The following is a 19585-nucleotide window of genomic DNA, read 5'->3' as shown; positions in this document are numbered from 1 at the left end:
TATATGAGTTGGTTACTTATCTTTCCAGTTTGCTAACTTGAACAGCATTGAGTAAAAAGGTGAACAGTATTGACATCAAAAGCTGCATCAAACAGATTTCTATCAAATTTAATGGCAGGTAAATTGAGCGATAAAAGACAGATAACTTAAATTTTAGGTACGCCAATATCCAGTAACACTAGTATTCTATAAAGGAATCAAGGTGCCTGCATTTCTTTATAGACCTGGTTCCTATCACACACCCTCAGTACACCTAAATAGAGGCACCCAGATATAGTATGTGAGCATACACTTATATTTACCTCGGAAAAGTTGTAAATTTGCTAGAAAGCATTTGTTCACTGTTGGGATAATTCTCAGAGCCTATTTGAGAAAGGTGCCAGTATCTCTGGTGCCTTTATAAAATAGGTACCTTTTAAAACATTTTTTAGGTGTCCTATTGTGAAATTACCCCCAAAAAACAAAAACTCACTGAGGGGAGATCACAAAGATGCATCCTTCTAGCTCTGCAGAAAAGAAGAGACTGATGAACCCCTGCTCATGAGTCAAGTGTGAAGGCTTCAGCGCATGCGCAGCGGGACACTGCTAGAGCTTTCTGTAGCTAATATGCGCTAGGCAACATCTGCTCCATGCTCTGGCAGGGTGACATCACCCAAGTGTGAGAATACAACTGATGTACTTGTCCTTGAAGAAACAGCATTATGGCGTGGCATTTTGGGTTGGGGGAATACGTGGATATTTCCCAGTATGAAATTAGCCCACAGATAAAGCAGGGTGCAAAGTGGATGGATATTTTTAGTATGTGAGTAGTTTCTCTCTGAAAATCAGAAAGAAGGTGTAGGATCTTACAGCATCCATGGATCTTGCACTTAACCTGGCTGACTGAGGATTGCCCACTCAGTATTCTATCAGAAGCAGAAAACAGAATTGAAGCACAACAGGGAATTGTGGAGCCACTGAAGAAGAAAGCCATCATGCTATAAGAGTGCACAGATGAGTACAAATACTGAGATAAGAGATAGTCTGAGACTATGCCGGACAAAGCTTTGCTTCCTCTCAGTGAAAACCGTCTCCTGCAGGGACGATGAATCAGCAATAGCAAAAAAAATCCAATTAACTTTAAGAAAGATTGGCGTTAAAGCCTACAGAAGCCATCTGAAAGCCAGAAGCAGAGTGTCTTAAAGGAGAGACATGCTTAGCCTTCTGTATGCTAATAGTTGCTGTGTGACTTATGTGGACCCTGGATGTTTGTGTTTTTCTTTGGTATATGCATGTTATTATGTCAACTAAGTTTGAAGTATTTGTTCTTCTGTGTGAGGGAGTGAGTAGAGTGAATACAGCTCCCTTTAAAAGCACTCCCTCACCAAGCCACATTAAAGAAACGTTAGCTAGACTGCTGAATGAGGAGAATGGGGCTCAGGTAGGGAGCAGGTTAAAATCCCTAGAGGCCAATGCAGAAAGCTATTGAGGGGCTAACTGTGAGATTAACAAGCCACCTATGTGCTCGTTACTAGCCACAGGATGCATTAAGGATCTCAGCGCTGGTGTTGACTGGTGCAGTATACATTGGCGCACAGCATATTAAAATGTATAATAAGTGAGCTTTTTAGTAACCTTTAGCGATGTAAAAATGTGCACCGATGTCTACCACACCAGCACGACACTAATAAAACTGCCAAGATTGAGGTGGCATAGGGACCTATCAGCCCAATTGCGTGGCAGCTTTACACATTCTGTTTTGGCGAGTCAAAATATCCAGGAGTTATTTTTGAGAAGACAAAGTTCATGGAATGGAGTACTGTATATAGTGTTATGTTAATCTCATCCCAAAATGGCACTCCTATTGGTAGTTTTGTAGTACTACCACTAGGAGTCATGGTTCTATAGAAGGGCATGGAGGGTCTTGATCAGGGATGATAATGATGGGAGGGGGGGAGAGGGGGAGGTGTCTTGAGCCAGGAAGAGGAAAACTCATTTAAGATGTGACCTGTGAGCATTGGACCATAGCTTTGAGGCCCAGTGCTGTCAGGCCACTGTAATAATGCATTTACGATGGGAAAGTTGGTGACTCTGGTGATAAAGGTACAGTAAAAGCCTACCTTTTACCACACCTTGGTAACTTTCTTCCTTTGACTACTCCATAAGTGTCGTTATGGTTCTCGATGACTTCATTTTACTATATAAAATTGCTCAGCACTATCACATATCTTAGCTGATGGTCTTTCTTTGTTGGCTTTTCCTGTCAGGTTCCCTTCAGATTTTACACTTCTGCTCTTTACTTAACAAACACTTTCATGGTCTGGCAGCACATCAATCCCTCTGCTCGGTGTTCGTTATTCCTGTCTTCGCTTCTCACAGTCTAATTGAAGAGTTGTAATGAAGCTCTGTATTTTCTGTTCTAAATTATACATGATTTCTTTCAACTTCTCTTAGCCCGGAAAGGACCAGATGGAGCTATCCTTCCCAATAACTACTGTGACTTCTGCCTGGGAGGCTCCAATATGAACAAAAAGAGTGGACGGCCAGAAGAACTTGTGTCTTGCTCCGACTGTGGGCGCTCTGGTAAGTCTGTTGTGGTTCACTTTATTCCTCTATATAACTCTCAGAAAGCAAGCTCTAAAGTTCTCTTTGGCTTTTCCTGACTGGCTATTCTGTTTCTCTGCTTTGGAGGATGAACTTATTTTTGCAGGCATTCTGATTAGAGAATATTTGAGCCCAGGGGTTTGAAAGAGCATTAGAGGTTGTTAATTTGAGTGCAATCATTCATATGCAAATGTATTCCCATTAAAGTGAAAAAGTACATCCCTTTGTAATATTACATGATTGTTGTTTTATTTGATCTTCATAATAGATCCCTCAAGATCTGTCTTTTTTTCTCTTTAGTGTTATTTCTGATTTTCATTTATTTCATTATTAGTGTACCTCACCTTTTAGTAGGTATTGTTAAATCAGCCATAGCAAGCCCTTGTTTAAAATTCTCACAATGCACAATAAGGTATTTTGATGTGGCTTCAAAATGTATACACACGAGCAAAAATATTAAGAGACTAATAGAGTATCGATGATGATGATCAACACCAAAGGTCTGTAAAGCCATCTTCAGATTGCAACTTGAATCCCATGTATCCACTTAGAGTAAATGGCCCCTATGCAGTTTGAATCATCATTTGCTTTCCAGTTTAATTTCTGAAATCAACCAGGGAGAGAATGAGAAAATGGCATCAAGTATTTCAAATATAAATTCCCTACCTTTCTTCGTTCCTCGCTGGCTTCTATCCAGGCACATTTGAACCTATCGTAAATATCCTGTGTGAGAGGGTTGGGTTCATTTGAAGATGTTTAGAGAGATATCTAAAAGCTCTGGTTGACTGAACTCCAGTGGATTGTCGATTTTTACCTTCAGGAATAGAGAAAATTCATGAGAATGGATGAACCTATAAACGAGTCCTTTCTTCTAGCATGGTCACTTACATAGAGCTCTCATAATGCTTTTCCTGTTGGGGAGAAGGTAGGACATGGCAGAATGCTTGAGCAGGGCCTGTACAGTAAAACTCTGCAGTGATGCACAGCACCTTTGGAGTAGCAGAAGAGGTGTGGGGGACAGCTGCTGCATGGGGAAGAGAAGGGGGTGATGATGCTGGCCATGGAAACCAGGGAGGAACCTGGGGAAGATAGGGAGGGGAAGGGGAGATACTAGGCATGGTATTGGGAGATAAGTGACTTATACATGAGGGTGACTTTTGTGCAAGTATCTACAGTAAATGCAGTAACTGCAGAGCATCTGTGTTAAGGACGTTACCACATCTGCCCACACAGTTAAAACAGGGAAAATACACTTAGTGCATATTAACTGCACTACAGATTATGCAGATGCAAGTAATGCTACCTACTGAGATGGCATTAACTACTCCGGGTTCATGAACGGTACCCTACCATGTGTTAAATGTGAGATGCTGTCCCCACCCAGCCTATATGTTATACAGTTAAGGTGGGCATTAATGCATGCTACGCATCATACTGATGAGTTAACTGTTAACAGGGGCATCTGGTAACAGAACTACAGTGTGTACAAATTCCCACGTTATCTGCATAAGGAGGTGTCGTAAAACAATTCCTAAATCTAGTAGATAAACCTCTGAACCTCTGTTTTCTAATGGACTAAGCTACAGATCACATGGTGCCTTATATATGAATACTGAGTGAATTTGCAGCCCAAGAGCATTAAATAATATATTGCAAGCAATATATATAGCAGAATCCACGAAAAGTACATTTTCAAATATGAACTTTTTTTTGAACACTCAGTTGTTATGAATTAGTTTCCTTTGACATTTTGTGGTCAGGATGTTTCTCCTTCTATGGGACTGAATGATATAGGGCTGAATGATTTGAGAAATATTCTAATGCAGACCATTCATAGCAATGAGGGTGTTTTGTTCCCTCTGCTGAATATCATTTTAAATAGTCCCGACATTAGGACTTTTTTTTTTCTGAATAAAGTTCCTCCCTCTAGTCTCTTTTGCCTAGAGAACTCTGGGAGGCAGTTATTTCATGCAAATCACATGCAAAATGGATGGACAATCATTTGTACGTGAAGCTATTTATATCTGATGGTATCTTATCACCTGTATCAGAAACAGAGATAGAAATGTATTTGATGGTGTTTTTAAGGAGAGGAAAACAAAATTAACCCTTTCGCTGCAGTTGCTTTATCTGGGCATTTCTTGGTTTTGTAGTTTGTTTAATATGTGACATTTCCCCCCTCCCCCACCCCAGTGCTGCTAGCTTTTAATGCATTAGTGATGTGAATTGCTAATAATGATGACTGTTGCTTAACCCATATGCTGATATATTCATCATACATGTCAGCTTATATGGGAAGAGAAGGCAGGAAGGAGAAGGAGACACGCAGCACGGAGGACTTGTTTGGGGCCACGTCAGAAAGCGACACATCAACGTTTCACGGCTTTGACGAGGATGATTTGGAAGAGCCTCTGTCGAACTGAGGTGCCAGCTCTCCCATCGCAGATAGAAGGGGCAGCTGCTAGCAATCCAGGGGCAATTCACTGTCCTTTTGTTCCCATTTTTTTTTTTGTTTTTTTACAATTTTGCCTTTTAATTTTTTTTTTTTTATGTGTGTATCCTGAAAGCACAAACTTATAAACACAGAAAGTAACTCTGAAAATGTGGGAAAGGTTGTATTTTTTATTTTTTATTTTGTGCTCTTGTTGAAGTCATAATGTGGATATTTTTTTTAAGGAATATTGCTTTTAATGAGCAGAGGCACATTTCTGTCTCTAGAATTTATCAGGAAATACAAACCACTGAACTTTTTTTTTTTTTTTTTTTTTTAGTTCTTATTTATATATATATTGAAAAAAAAACACTTGAAAAAGTAATTGAAGTCTACTTGATAATCTTCTTGTTTTTAAAAAAAGCCACTATTAAATGGATTACGTCAGTGACAAAGGAATAACTTTGTGATGAGACTGCATTGTAAAATTTGCACTTTGTATGTGGAAGATGCAATCTTCCTTTTTCTTGTGGCCTGAAAAATGCAGGCAGCTTTGAAGATACCTGATATCTAATTTGATTACCCCGGATCTCTGTCTTTCCTGCTCCTGTTTGTCCTCAGTAGATGTTTTTTTCTGTATGAGGAGCTGTTACCAAGCACTGAGATGGTTTATAAGTGAACCCTTTCCATCTCATGAGCACAGAACGTTTGGGAGAAGCTCTTTAGTGAAGCAACAAAAGGAAAAATACCTCACCTTTTTAAAGACGTGTATTTGCATATTTTTTGTGTCAACTATAGTTTTCTATAGTGTCTATGAGACACTTTTGTATTTTAATTTAATAGCACCTCTTAGAATTAACCAAAAGCAATACTTTTAAAAGCCCCGAGGGCAATGAAGTGTGAGCATCTCCCTCAACGTCAGTTATCCCAAGAGTGAGGCGAGCCAGTTTTCAAAAAGGTATGTGTTTGATGCTAATTTTATATGTTTTCTGTTTCTCACATTCTCTTCTTTTTCTTGATAAAGTGTTTTTTTTTTTAATTTTGACTTCATGCTGTAGCTGTTTTTGATGTCTGTCAGAACCTGGTATATTTTAAATCAAGTTTTCTGATTTCATTAAGGTAATGTGCTAATAATTGATGATAGAATCCTTGCGTAAATCATCCTGTTGTCTATGTTCTGAGAGCAGTCCCTTTGCCATTTTGTGTGGATACCAAGAGATGAGAGGATTTTCTAATATGAAGTATAGAAGTGGGGGCTCATGACATGTAACGGAATTTTATAGAGCTGTTACTTTCTTGGTAAACCATCACTCAGTGCCTTCAGGTGATTTGCCCCACCCCCTAAAGGCTCTGAGGGCACAGCTCTGAATTTCATTGGATGAAAAGGCAACAGGCAGATACTGCTCAACCAATCAAATTCAGATCAATACTGTCAGGGCCTTCAGGGAATTTGGAGAAATCCTAGCCCAAGATCCCTGCTTTTTGGGGGGTTTACTTTTTTATTTGATGCAGTTTGACTGACTGAGCAGGTTGTATACTCAAGAAATCAAACTGCATCAAGCAAAAAGTACACAAACAAACAAAAAAGCAGGACTGTAGAGTTAGGGATTCACTGAATTCCCTGAAAGCCCTCACCACATGCCACTGGGTAAACCAACAAACATTTAATATTAATACCATCACTATTTCATGGTCCTCTGTCTCCTTGTAGCTGTAATGATGGAGTGTTCAAAAACTGCCCATGAAAGAGTTACCAGGATTCTTCAAAGAAGTTAGGACCTACAAATGATAACAGTAGCTGCACCAAAGAAACAATGTTTCATACCAGGATGTGATTTTGTTCTCTGAATTAAATAGGTTGTAATGGCGGTAAAAGAGTGGATTGTGTATGGCAAATGAAATACAGAAGTAGAAGAAAAATTATTTTTATTGACCATGCTTCTTACATGACTGCTGTCTTGCTGTCTGAGTTCTGTTTCCTAAAAGAAAGATTGAACACTTCTTTAAAAAAAAAAAAGTTACATTTTGCTTTCCTGATCAGAAGCAGTTTGCAATTACAGTATATCAAATTAAAACAATACAATTATAACAACAAGCCAACATAACCAAAAATTAAAAGCAACAGAGCAAAATATAAATGTATTAAAAAAATAATAATAATAAGATTAAAACTTCTGTTAAACAAAGTTTTCAATAAAAAAAATGGTATGCTATTAGACAATGTCGATCGCTGGCTAGCTCAGTGGAAGTTCTATGCACTTGTCATACAGAGGAAATGAATTCATTTCTTGGGCCAAGTTTCAAATTTAATTACAATCAGTCTTCTAAGTGGTTTGTACATCATAAAAATAGCTGGGATGCCCTTTGGCTGAGGGATGAGGAATCATGGTCATAATGTAATGGCAACACCTAGCGAGTAATTCTGTAAAGACAGTGGCCCAGAATGCACATGGATGGCCAGAATACCTGTATATGAACATAAGACCATAAGAATAGCCATACTGGGTCAGACGATTGGTCCATATAGCCCAGTATCCTGTTTCCACAGTGGCCAATCTAGGTCACAAGTACCTGGCAAAAAACCGAATAGTAGCAACAATCCAGAATCTCAGAGTAAGCAAGATTCTGGAACCCAGGATAGTAGCAACGTTCTATACGGAATCTCCAGATAGTAGCAACATTCCATGCTACTGATCCCAGGGCAAGCAGTGGCTTCCCCCATGTCTGACTCAATAACAGACTATGGATTTTCCTCCAGGAATTTGTCCTGACTTTTTAAAACACAGCTACATTAACCGCCGTTACGTACCACATCCTCTGGCAATGCATACCAGAGCTTAACTAATCTCTGAGTGAAAAAAAATTTCCTTCTATTGGTTTTAAAAGTATTTCCCTGTATCTTCATTGAGTGTTTGTAATTTTTGATGGAGTAAAAAAATCAATTCACTTGTATAGATATATATGTAGATGCCAGTATTGTTGCTATACATTTCTTTATACAATGTCAACTAAACTTGATGGTATGCATTTTGAAAGTGGGCATACACATGGACAGGGCATTAGTTACATGTATAAAATAAAATTTAATATTTTATGCAAGCATTTATACTAGCTCTAGGGCTGATACAACTGGTTGTGCCTAAATTGTACACAAGTATGTTACTGATGTATACTTCCCTATATGGACTAGGCTGCAGATCGATGCCCTCAAGAGGCCTCGGCATAGGCACCCGTTTATAGAATTGCCCTTGATTGTACTGTTGGTGGCGATGATCTGCACATCACATCTGATGTTCATGTTCATGTTTATTTTTTATTTTTTTTAGTTTCTTGATATGCCACCTTTCTGTGGTACAGCTAAAATAGTTTGTATACAAGCACTTTCTTTATCCAATCTAAGCTTTTTACCTGGGGCAAAGGAGGGCTAAGTGGCTCGCTCAAGATCACAAGGAATTGGACCCAATTCCTCTGGGTCTCAGATCACTGTGCTCTCTGTTAGGCTCCTCCTCCTCTGCAGCTGGAAACTGTGCTTGATAGAAGCAGATGTGGTCCTGGAGACTTTTCCAGGGCTCAGGTCATTAGATGTCTGCTCCTATCTGGTATTCTTCAAGAGATGCAAATCATTCCATTACTTGGCATAATTCACATAGCTTTGCTGTGAAAAATATCAAGTCCAGCCTTCTCAACTTACTTAAATAATCTTTACTGAGCCATCAGAAGCAGCACCCCCAGATATACAAGGTATAATTTTATGGGGCTGTTTGCCGCTGATGCTTCCTCGTAGGCTTATAAGATTCCAAATATGGATAATGTTAAATTCAATAATTTAATTTGTAGTAGTATCTCAAAAATCAGCTAATAAGCTTTAATAAATAATTCATTGGAAACTTATCTTTAAAGTCCTGGTTCAGCTAAAGTGATACCAGGAACAGCAGAACGCCAACGGCGAAATGCATCTTTCGTGCAACGGTACTGCTTCAGGGCGTGGCAAAACTACAAAATAAACAACAAAGCACAGTTGAAACATACCTTTCCCAACCGTCAACTACATTTCTAAGATGTAACAACTCTATAACTTACTCTTTTTAGTTGAACCACTTGTTAAACATGGCGGGCAACAACGCTCTTCCAACGAGCATAGCTAGCGGTTGTCCCGCCTATCGCTCATCATAAAGACCAAGGATGAATGTGATAGGTTGAAACTGGCACTCCTATCAAAACTATCTGAACAGGACGTCTTACGTTAAGGACATCCAATCCAAATTCGCATTGAGTCCATTAAGTTCCAGAGTTTGAAGATCAAAGATCCACCTCTGCTCTTTATAATTAATCAGGGACTTGATATTGACTCGCCACCCTGCTCTTGCCATGAATCTCTCCTGCCACCCCGACTCCTGCCCTTCCCCGTACTGCAAGCCTGTAGTTTTAACCCATAGGTTTAAAGCGGGTTAAAACCACAGGCTCACTGGGCTAGTAAAAGTTTTAAAAAAAGGTGATGCTTTAGACGGCTACAGATGGTCTGCGCACACTAGCGATCCGTGCAATTGGAGGGAGGCGTTCCTCCGATCGGCCTCATTTAAATTTTGTAAATTCGTTGGGCCTGCATGGATTGGCCATGGATTGGGAATGCAATGGAGGTTAGTAAATCTAGCCTTAAGGGTGGATCACATACACTTAATCACAAATGAGTATCTGAAAGGAGCCCCTGGCGCTTGAGACTAGAACATGTTAGGAATGGATGTAAAACGGAAATAAAATCCCCAGATGGCAGCAAATGTGGACTCCAGGTGCAGCATCTCCAGCCCTGGCTCCGATCCAGTTAGAATCTGAAAGGAGCAGAAAATCACCAAATTCCTCCCACTACTTTTGAGATGGGGTGGGATCGATTCAAGTCGTAGTCTGAGGTTGTGTTCAAATGAGCTGGAAAATTGGGGAATGAATAACAAATTCTTGGTACAATGTAAACCTCACATGGCATTAGAGGCCTGGATCATGTAGCCCAAGTTCAGGATTTGTTGATTGCACTGCAGGGACTGATGCGCTCTTGCACCTCTGATTGATGCATTGTTCTAATTTGACTATTATGAAGACTTGGTAACCTATTATTTTATAAATGAGCCCTGGCTTTTATTGAAGTGCTTCAGCTATGATTTATATTGTACAGACCATTTGTAAAATGTGCCAAGATTGATACTTCTCTCGTTGAGCTAAACCATCTGATAGTTCATTATATATGCATAAATTCAAAATTTTGAAGATTACTTTATCTGTTTTTAAGTCCCTAGAAGTAAAGTTAAATTAATCCCAAATGTGCAATCTTTGTGTAATTGGTTGGCTGGGATAGGAGATCAAAGGTTCATGGAGTGGTTCTTTCTGATTGCGTGAAAATTATGGGGTCAGCTGGTTTGAAAAGGCAAAGGGGGTTCCTGCTGAGTGGGCTGGCCGCCAATATTCATAAGTACTTAATTGGGTGGTACTACTGCATATTGGCTCTGACCACGTGACACTATTAAGGCAGTATTGGGGCAAGTCTGTGGGCAGAATCAGAGGGATCTAGGACGATTCATCATGTGGCCAGTTCATCACAGCTGTTTCAGCGCTGAATCATCTGCGATCAATCGTCCCATTCTGCATTATAAGCATAAGGCTCATCTCTGCTAGCAAACCAATGTGTGACCTTAATAATAATAATAATTTTATTCTTGTATACCGCCATACCCATAAAGTTCTAGGCGGTTCACATCCATTAATTAAGGTCCGTGATGACACACGGATTTACAAAATTTTGACAAAGTTACAGGCAATGAAGAGGGGTGGGGGGCGGTGGGAACTCTTTGATAGAGATTAAGCAGAGGTAACGGTAATACAGAAGAAAGGGTTGGAAGGTATGAGATAGCGAGAGAGAGAGATAAAGTCGGGGGAGGGGGGAAGAGGGAGAGCCGAAGGAACGGGGTAGTGTGGGAAAGGGGAGAAAATAGGGGGCAAGGGGGATTAAAAGGCCTGTTCGCGGAGAAGGTGCGTTTTAGGAAAGGGGAGAAGCCCCTTAAGACAAGTCACTTTTATTCTACCACCACCACCACCACCATCAATTTTGTTCTTGTTTTCATAAGCTAATTCACAGCGTGGGCCTGATTTTGGCTAGGCATCTCTCCCTCAAGCACTCCCACAGGAAGGGGAGAATTCAGTATGGCCGATTCATCGCAGCCGCAGTGAAACGTCCTGCGATGAAATGGCCATGATGAATCGTCCCATTCTGGGGCCGGCAGTGATATGGGTTCCGGTCATATTCCGTGCCAGTGACCCTGGATATTCAGGCCCTGATTCTATAAGACGCCTAAACTTAGGCGCCTAGATTGGTACACCTAGCCGTCTAACTTAATTATTTAATAAGCTTAATTGGTGTTGATAATTGGCAATCAGCACTTTATAATTATATTAAATTAAAATTAATTGGGTGGTAGGCTCCTAACTTGGTAAGTGTCTACTGCTTTTGGGTATACGCCTAACTCAAGGCATCTACCACAAAGTTGGCATGGTTAAGATGGATCATGGGCAGATCTTGGCCATGTTTTTCATGTAGGCGCCTATAATGGACTTAAGTATCTTTTATTTAAGCCAAGAAAACTCTGGCATAAATAGGGGGCTTTCACTAATAATAAGGGCATATTAAATCTTTAAATCCAAGGTTTCTTCTTCAATATAGTTTAAAAAACCAACCCCATAATAATATCTGCTTTCAATTATGTCAGTGCCACTAATAGAAACTCACATTTTCTCATGCATATAAGCACAATAAGTGGTGCAAAGTGCTCAGAAAATGGCTACAATGTAGCTCTTTCTGCAATTTCTTATTCGAAGACAAGACAGCACCATTCTCTATCATCACACTTATACATGATATTATAAAATAAGGGAATAAAGTGCACTTATCTTCTCAAACTAAGGTCTACTGGCACCTATGTTCAATTTATGTGCCACTAGGCTGTATCGTATAAACAGTTCAGAAAACGTTTGAAAACTTATCTATTCAATAAATTTTTGTAATGTAAAATCAGGATTTAACAGTCCGTTATTTTGTTGTAATTTCTGAGATGGTCTCTGATTCTTAAATTGTGAACCATATAGAACAGGGATCTCAAAGTCCCTCCGTGAGGGCCGCAATCCAGTCGGGTTTTCAGGATTTCCCCAATGAATATGCATTGAAAGCAGTGCATGCACATAGATCTCATGCATATTCATTGGGGAAATCCTGAAAACCCCACTGGATTGCGGCCCTCGAGGAGGGACTTTGAAACCCCTGATATATGCAGTATACAAATAATAATGTAACATAGGCACAGTTCTATAAATGGCACGTAGCTCATGATTGACATGTGCTATGTGCTGTGTTCCTTAGCGCTTAAGTTTTAGGCCTCGTGTATAGAATTGGGGGCCCTAATGTCAGTGCCCCATTTATTGAAAACCGACTAGAGTCCTTTATGCACTTAGCTACCAATTAGAGCCTATGTGTATCAATTAACACCAATAATTGACAAGTTTTGGTTGATATAGCCAATTGACATCTAATTAAACAATTAAGTTAGGCGTATAACTAGCCTTATATTTAAATTATGCAGGCAACTTTGTGTAACTCCCTCTAATCTTCAGTTTGCTCCTCTAATCGACTCCTTACAGAGTATTCACTCCTCTCTTGTTCTGATGTATTAATTCCTACTTCTCCCTGTGCAAGAATTTATGGCCGTCTGTATCTGGTATGTTTAATACTGGTACTGTATATGTAATTATTGTAACCCATTCTGGGCTTTTTTGGAAGGATGGGCTAAAATTGAATAAATACTAAGCATAAAGTAGGACACCAAACTTTGTAGAATTTGGGGGTAAGCTTTTATTAGACTGTCAGTTACATGTGTACTGCTGTATTTTGGTGTCACCATTTATGCTTGCCACAGAGCTAGCATAAGTATTTATGCCTAAAGTTACACACATAATTGCAGACTTGTGCTATTATTCTATCATGACAATTAAGCGCTTGGTACCAAATTCTATACAGTGGAACCTTGGTTTACGAGCATAATTCGTTCCAGAAGCATGCTCGTAAACCAAAATACTCGTATATCAAAGCGAGTTTCCCCATAGGAACTAAGGGAAACTCACTTGATTCGTTCCCTGAGGCCAGCGGCGCTGCTCTACCTCCCCAAGAACCTGCCTGGCTCCCCCCACTTATGAAGGCCCCCCCCCACATGATCCACCATCCCCCCCACTTGTGTCACCCCCCTGCGTGATCCACCATCCCCCTGCTCGTGGTGCCCTCTCCCCCCCCGCGATCCGGTACCTCCCCCACTCACGTCGCACCACCCCCCGCCACGATCCGGCATCCCCCAGGCACCCACCCACCCACCCGATCACATTCCTTACCCCCATTTGGTACCGGCACCGGCACCAACGCACAGGACATGCCGGTGCCGGTGCCCGAAGATCTGCCTTCTTTGCGCTGTGCCTTGAGCATCTGTGCATGCTCAAGGCCTTTGGGTTCCCGTTCTCGACAACCCGTTCTCAGGAACCCAAAGGCCTTGAGCATGCACAGATGCTCAAGGCCCAGCACAAAGAAGAAGGCAGATCTTCAGGCACCGGCACTGGCATGTCCTGTGCGTTGGTGCTGGTGCCGGTGCCAAATAGGGGTAAGGAATGTGATTGGGTGGGTGGGTGGGTGCCTGGGTGGTGCTGGATCGTGGCCGGGGGGTGGGGGGGTGCGACGCAAGCAGGGGGTGCCGGATCGCAGGGGGGGGGGGGTTCTGAGGTGCCGATTTTGCAAATGTTTTGCTCGTCTTGCAAAACACTCGCAAACTGGTGCACTCGTAAACCGAGGTACCACTGTATATGGTGCCAAAATAATGAGCACTGTGCGCTATTCTATAAATGAGGCTGTGAATCTAAGGTTGCTTGTAGAATAGCACGTAGCGCTGGGATCCATGCCTAACTTCTAGGCACGAGGATTTACACCAACTGAAATCTGGTATAAATCCTCACACCTAAATTAAGCATGTCTCTGCAGATTCTTGAAATACCCATGACTTGTCTATGCCCCCATTATGGATTTGCGCACAAGAACTTACACCTGCATCTTTATGGAATAGCACCTAGCAAGATGTGTGTGTAAATTCTAATTAGTGCCAATTAATGCCAGTAATTGATTATTAGTGCCCAATTATTGGCACTGATTGGCTCAGTAGTTAAATTGTGCATGCACCCAAATTTGCATGCGCAATATCTCTCCTCACGTATCTCCCCTATGCTCTCTCCCGCGAATTCCATCAGGTAAGTCCCTTCTTCTCCACTGCCTTCTCCAGACTCCATCCCTTCTATCATGCTGCACCGTATGCCTGGAACAGACTGCCTGAATCATTACATAAGGCTCCATATCCCAGTATTCAAATTCAAGCTAAAAGCTTACTTTTTTGAAGCTGCCTTTAACTCCTAATTCCCACTCAGAATAACATACCTATGTCCATCTTAACATTCTCTCTGTGAGAAACTCCCCAATCCCTATATGTCCTGTTTGTCTGTCTAAATTAGATTGTAAGCTCTTCTGAGCAAGGACCATCTATTACATGTTAAATGTACATATACAGCCTTTCAGTGCTTTAAAAGTAGTAGTAGAAGTAGTAATTCCCATTATATCATTTTTGCTTAGCACATGCACGTTAGATGCCTAACTTTGGGCAACCTATATACTGTAGAATTGCCCCCTATATTACCACTCTAGCCAATTCTGTAGCCCATAGAAAAATGTCCTTAAAGATCCTAAACATGGTGAACAGCACAAGTCCCAGGCCCAGGATCTACACTTGTCTCCTCCACTCATCCAGATTGCCTCAGAACCACATCACAGGATCCAATCTATCTTGCTTCAAAGACATATCTAGTTTTTTTGTGAAAATATTGAGGGGGAAAAGCCTAAGCTGCTTTTCAGATAGGGATTAATCTATAAAGGGCGCTAAAAGTTAGGTACCCCAAATCTAAGTGCTAAGCTAGTATCCTGTAACAGCAAATTTGTGCAAACCCCCCCCCCCCAAAAAAAAAAAAAAAAAAAGACCCCAAAATATCCACAGAGAAGAAAATCCAGAAGAAACCAAAAGAAACTCTGTGGAATGATGATGTTACCAAAAGATTACATCTGATCTATGTACAACTTAGGCCTGGTTTTCTTTCATCTAAATTGGTGCACCTAAATGTTTCACAGCGTATGGCTGCTAAGCATGATTCTGTATATAGCAGGAGCCTTTTTTAAAATTACATTAAGTGCCATGCTGATCGGTGCCAATTTTTTGGGTGCCATATTTAGGATCTTGTTAAGGAATCCAAGCATAAGTCAGCAATTAGGTACCTAAAAATAGACATCACTTTGGCCACTGTAAATGTGAGCACCTAAACACAGCAATGCCTAGATGCCCAACAGGCAATATTCACTGAAATAGTTGGAATGCCCATGACTATCCCAGGCCCCTCCCATATGAATGCTTCCTTTGCAGTTATAGTGCACAGGGGCACCTGTAATATGTTATCCTCATGTGGCAAGCTAGCCTGCACACTCAGGAAAGGTTGGGACCAGTGTTCCCTCTAAGCGGGCGGGTGTTGTGAGCAAACTTTTTTCACTGTGAGCTAAAAATATCGGGCGCCAGCAAGTTATGAGCCAAATAAATATGTTGCTTTCTACCACAGAACTTCCTTACGTTTGTATGGAATCTATCCCCTTTCAACTTTAGAGAGTGCCCTCTCGTTCTCCCTGCCTTAGCTACTAAGTCTATTCCCTTCAGTACCTTGAATGTTTCTATCATGTCCCCTCTCAATCTCCTCTGCTCAAGGGAGAAGAGGCCCAGTTTCTCTAATCTTTCGCTGTACGGCAACTCCTCCAGCCCCTTAACCATTTTAGTTGCTCTTCTCTGGATCCTTTCGAGTAGTACCGTGTCCTTCTTAAAGTACCAGTGCTGGACGCAGTACTCCAGGTGAGGGCGTACCATGGCCCGGTACAGCAGCATGATAACCTTCTCTGTCTCTTCAGTCCAGCATCTGCCCCTTCCATTCACTGTCTGTCTTTCCCTGCCATCTCTCCTCCTGCCCCCCCCCACCCCCCAATTTGGTCTAGCATCCATCATCTTCCTTCTGTTCCCCTCATGGTCTGGCATCTCTATCCTTCCCTCCCCCCTGTGGCTTTTAGCATATCTCTCTTCTCATTTCCTCCACTCAGATCTGATCATTCTCTGCTCTCTCTTCCCTTTTCTTCTCTGGTCTTCCTTCTCTATTTTCTGCCTCCATCTAAATTAAATTCTTTCTTACTATTTAGTCCCGTTTCCCTCTTTTCACTGTGTCTACACACAGCTTGTCACCCCTTTCCCTCACCCCTCCATTATCTTACTATTTTCTTCCCCCTTTATTTATCTCCTCCTTCCATCCAGTATGTGTTCTTTCCCCACTTCCATTCAGCATCTGCTCTCCCTTCTCAACTGACATCCATCTGCCTTCTGCTCTCTCTCCTTTCTTCTCCCTTCCATCATCTGTCCCCTTCTCTCTCTCTCTCATCTCCTCCATTCCATCATCTGCCCCTTCTCTCTCTCTCTCTCTCTCTCCCCCCCCCAACTTCCATCATCTGCCCCCCTTCCCCTCACCTTTGTGGGTCACTTTCTTTCCCCTGAGGGTGGCTCATGTCACAGGGGAAGCTTTGGCCGAGCAGAACCGCTTGATTGACAGTGGAACTTACTTGATTGATGTCGATGCTGGGGCCCGTTGCCGTTTGAAGGAAAAAAAAAAAGGTGGAAAAAAGGAACCTGTAAAGGCGAGAGGAAGGGAAACCTCCAGGACAGCTGCTTTTTGCCCTCCTTCAGCGGCCCAAGAGTTCAGACCAGCAGCGGCAGCTCTGTATGCTTTTAACTTCGGCACAGAGCTGCCCCTAATCAATAGTTTAGCGCGGTTTCATGAGGCAGCCTCGGGGCCTTTGATAGCCGGCCCGCTTCGATGATGCGATGTGGGCCGGCCTAGCAAAGGCCCCGAGGCTGCCTTATGAAACCGCGCTAAACTATTGATTAGGGGCAGCTCTGTGCCGAAGTTAAAAGCATACACAGCTGCCGCTGCTGGTCTGGAGGTGCGGAGACAAGGCAGGAGGCAAACGCGGTGGAAGGCAGGAGTCCCGGCGAAGGCAGGAGTCCCGGCGAAGGCAGGAGTCCCGGCACAGCGACTGCAACAGGAAGTTGCAAGTCAGCTGACGCCGGCCTTTCGTTGCGGCGGGGACCGAATCCTTCGCGGACCGGCAAGATTTTGTTTGCGGACCGGCGGTTGAAGAACTGTGCTCTACACTGTGTGCGCTGTGATGAGAAACATGTGCGCTGCGAGGTAATATTTTGTGCGCCAGCGCACCCCAGCGCAGCTTAGCGGGAACGGCCCGGGACCAAACACTAGTTCGTATGAAGAAAACACTTTTTATTCTTTTTAGTTTGCCTCACACTTTACAGAAAATAGCTTGACTTCCCTCATCCAAGCAGTACAAGCATCAATGCCCACAGCTCTGCCCTCAGCCGATGCCTAGGGAAAAATCAGGAGTTCACCTCTTGCTCAGGGATCTCCCCCGAACTACTCCTAGGCCCCAGCATATATTCTCCTCCCTGCCTGACTCCTGAGCTCAGTGCCTCCCAGGAGCTGTAGTCTCTGCACCACTGGGCTAGCGCCCTCTGCTGTGATAGAACAACATTACTGAGGGAGAATCCCTGACTCTTTTACAGCACCTAATTCATCCCCTGATTGGTGCTTAACTTTTAATGCACTATATAGAATCAAGGAAATAATGTCTGTAGTCACCACTCTATCTATTTATTCAATGTTGCTCACTAACAATCATAGTGAATATCTGAATCTTTTTAACTACCCCAGCTAGTGTTTGAAAAAAACTGTCCATGGTAGCTGAATATTGACCCATTAGATTAGAAGCCCTATGGGGACAGTGAAACATCTACTGTGCCTGAACATAACTAACCTTCTGCTACTAATGAATAGATGTGAGCCAGGGTTCTGTAAACCTGTCAGCAATATTGTAAATGTAGTCGCTAGTAAGGGGAAAACCATGGGACATTCTGTACTTGTGAACATATAATAGTATCATCCTGAATTTCTCACTTGTAATATCTAGGCAAGGCAGGCCATATTCTATAAAGGATGCCTATATTTAGGCTCCACTAGGCATCCTAATTGTGGCTGCCTAAGTTCAGGGTCCATGACAATTTTTTTTAATCAGCATGGTAATTGACTGCACCAGTTTTTAGCCAAGCCAAAAAAAGAAAAGATTAATTTAACATTTTAAGACTTCGGCGCCTAACTCAGGTCATGAGCATCCTGTTTGGAGTGCTACTTCCTGCTGACCAGCTGCCGCTTTGGGTAAGGGATGGAGAGAGCGAGGGGGTTTGCAGCTTAGGATTGCCACTTGCTTTGGGGCTTGAAAGAGGGAGGGGAGATTGTGGCTCAAGACCGGCCGTGCTGGGTCTTTGGGGCAGGAGGGAGGGAATTGAGACTTGGCAGATACTTCCTGTACAGTACTGTATTATTCAGTAACTGTCAGCCCACTACTAGACCACCAGAGGGGGGATAGGGTACAGGTGCGTCTTATGGAGTGAAAAATACGGTAATCTAATCTTCCATTTGGGAGTCGCACAAACCTATACAAGCTCAAGCTAAATCTAAAATCTGAAGATGTTTTCTAGTCTAAGGCAGGATTACCTGAAAAGTATTTTGCTGCGATTGTGTAGCTCCCATTGCAGCCTACTGGAACAAATTTGTTATTTTTAATTCATTTCACTTTATGCATCATCAAATAGAGGCAGCTGTGATTATATAACCCACTGGCTGCACTTTCTTACTTTTATAGGGAGTAATTTTATGAAAGGTCACTTAAGTAAGAAGGCAAAGCAGGTGTCCAGTTTGTCTATTTTATAACGACACAGAGGCACCTTTGTGTTAAACCCCCCCACACACAAAATACTCTTTCTAAGGTTAAACTAACAAAAATCAGATCTAGATTGAAGCCACAGACATTTACACCAATTCCAGATCAGTATGTGCTATAAAGCTGGAGGGAGTAAGTTGCAGGTCACTTGAATTTAAGGCCATCTGCATACTTAAATTTGTTGAAACAACCATTTATGTAATTAAACAGAGAAACATGAAGGCAGATAAAGACCATATGGCCTATCCATGCCACCTACTATCCTTACCTCTCCCTTAGAAATCCTATGTACTTGTCCACATTTTCTTGAATTCAGCTAGTCTTCATCTCTACTGGAAGGCTGTGCCACACATCCACCACCATTTCAGTGAAGAAGCATTTTCTCAGGTTACTTTTGAGTCTGTCCCCTTCCACTTTCATCCTACGACCCCCCCCCCCCCCCCATTCTAGAGTTTCTTTTCAATTGAAAGAGACTCGCCTCCTGTGCATTTAAACCACAGTAGGTATTTAATGAAGTCTGTCATTTACTCCTTCTCCTGCCTTTCTTCCAAAGTATGCATGTTGAGATCTTTGTATCTGTCCCTCTA

The 19585-nt window shown here is 42.1% G+C and overlaps 1 protein-coding gene across 7 annotated transcripts in view; it reads left to right on the top strand.

The window, feature by feature from the left end:
- DPF3 (double PHD fingers 3) overlaps positions 1-19585 on the top strand; it is a 419567-nt gene that overhangs the window by 356860 nt on the left and 43122 nt on the right. For 6 of the 7 annotated variants that reach the window (XM_033952007.1, XM_033952009.1, XM_033952011.1 and 3 more), the window contains one exon: positions 2434-2562. In XM_033952007.1, the coding sequence (XP_033807898.1) occupies positions 2434-2562 (129 nt within the window). Of the gene's footprint in view, positions 1-2433; positions 2563-4869; positions 5341-19585 lie in introns of those variants that run through there. The other variant, XM_033952008.1, reaches the window with a different exon arrangement.

The sequence above is a fragment of the Geotrypetes seraphini genome, chromosome 7, assembly GCF_902459505.1.
Source record: "Geotrypetes seraphini chromosome 7, aGeoSer1.1, whole genome shotgun sequence".
Classification (NCBI taxonomy): Eukaryota; Metazoa; Chordata; class Amphibia; order Gymnophiona; family Dermophiidae; genus Geotrypetes; species Geotrypetes seraphini.
The sequence above is the reverse complement of the archived record's forward strand: the minus strand, read 5'-3'. Positions and strand labels throughout refer to the sequence as shown.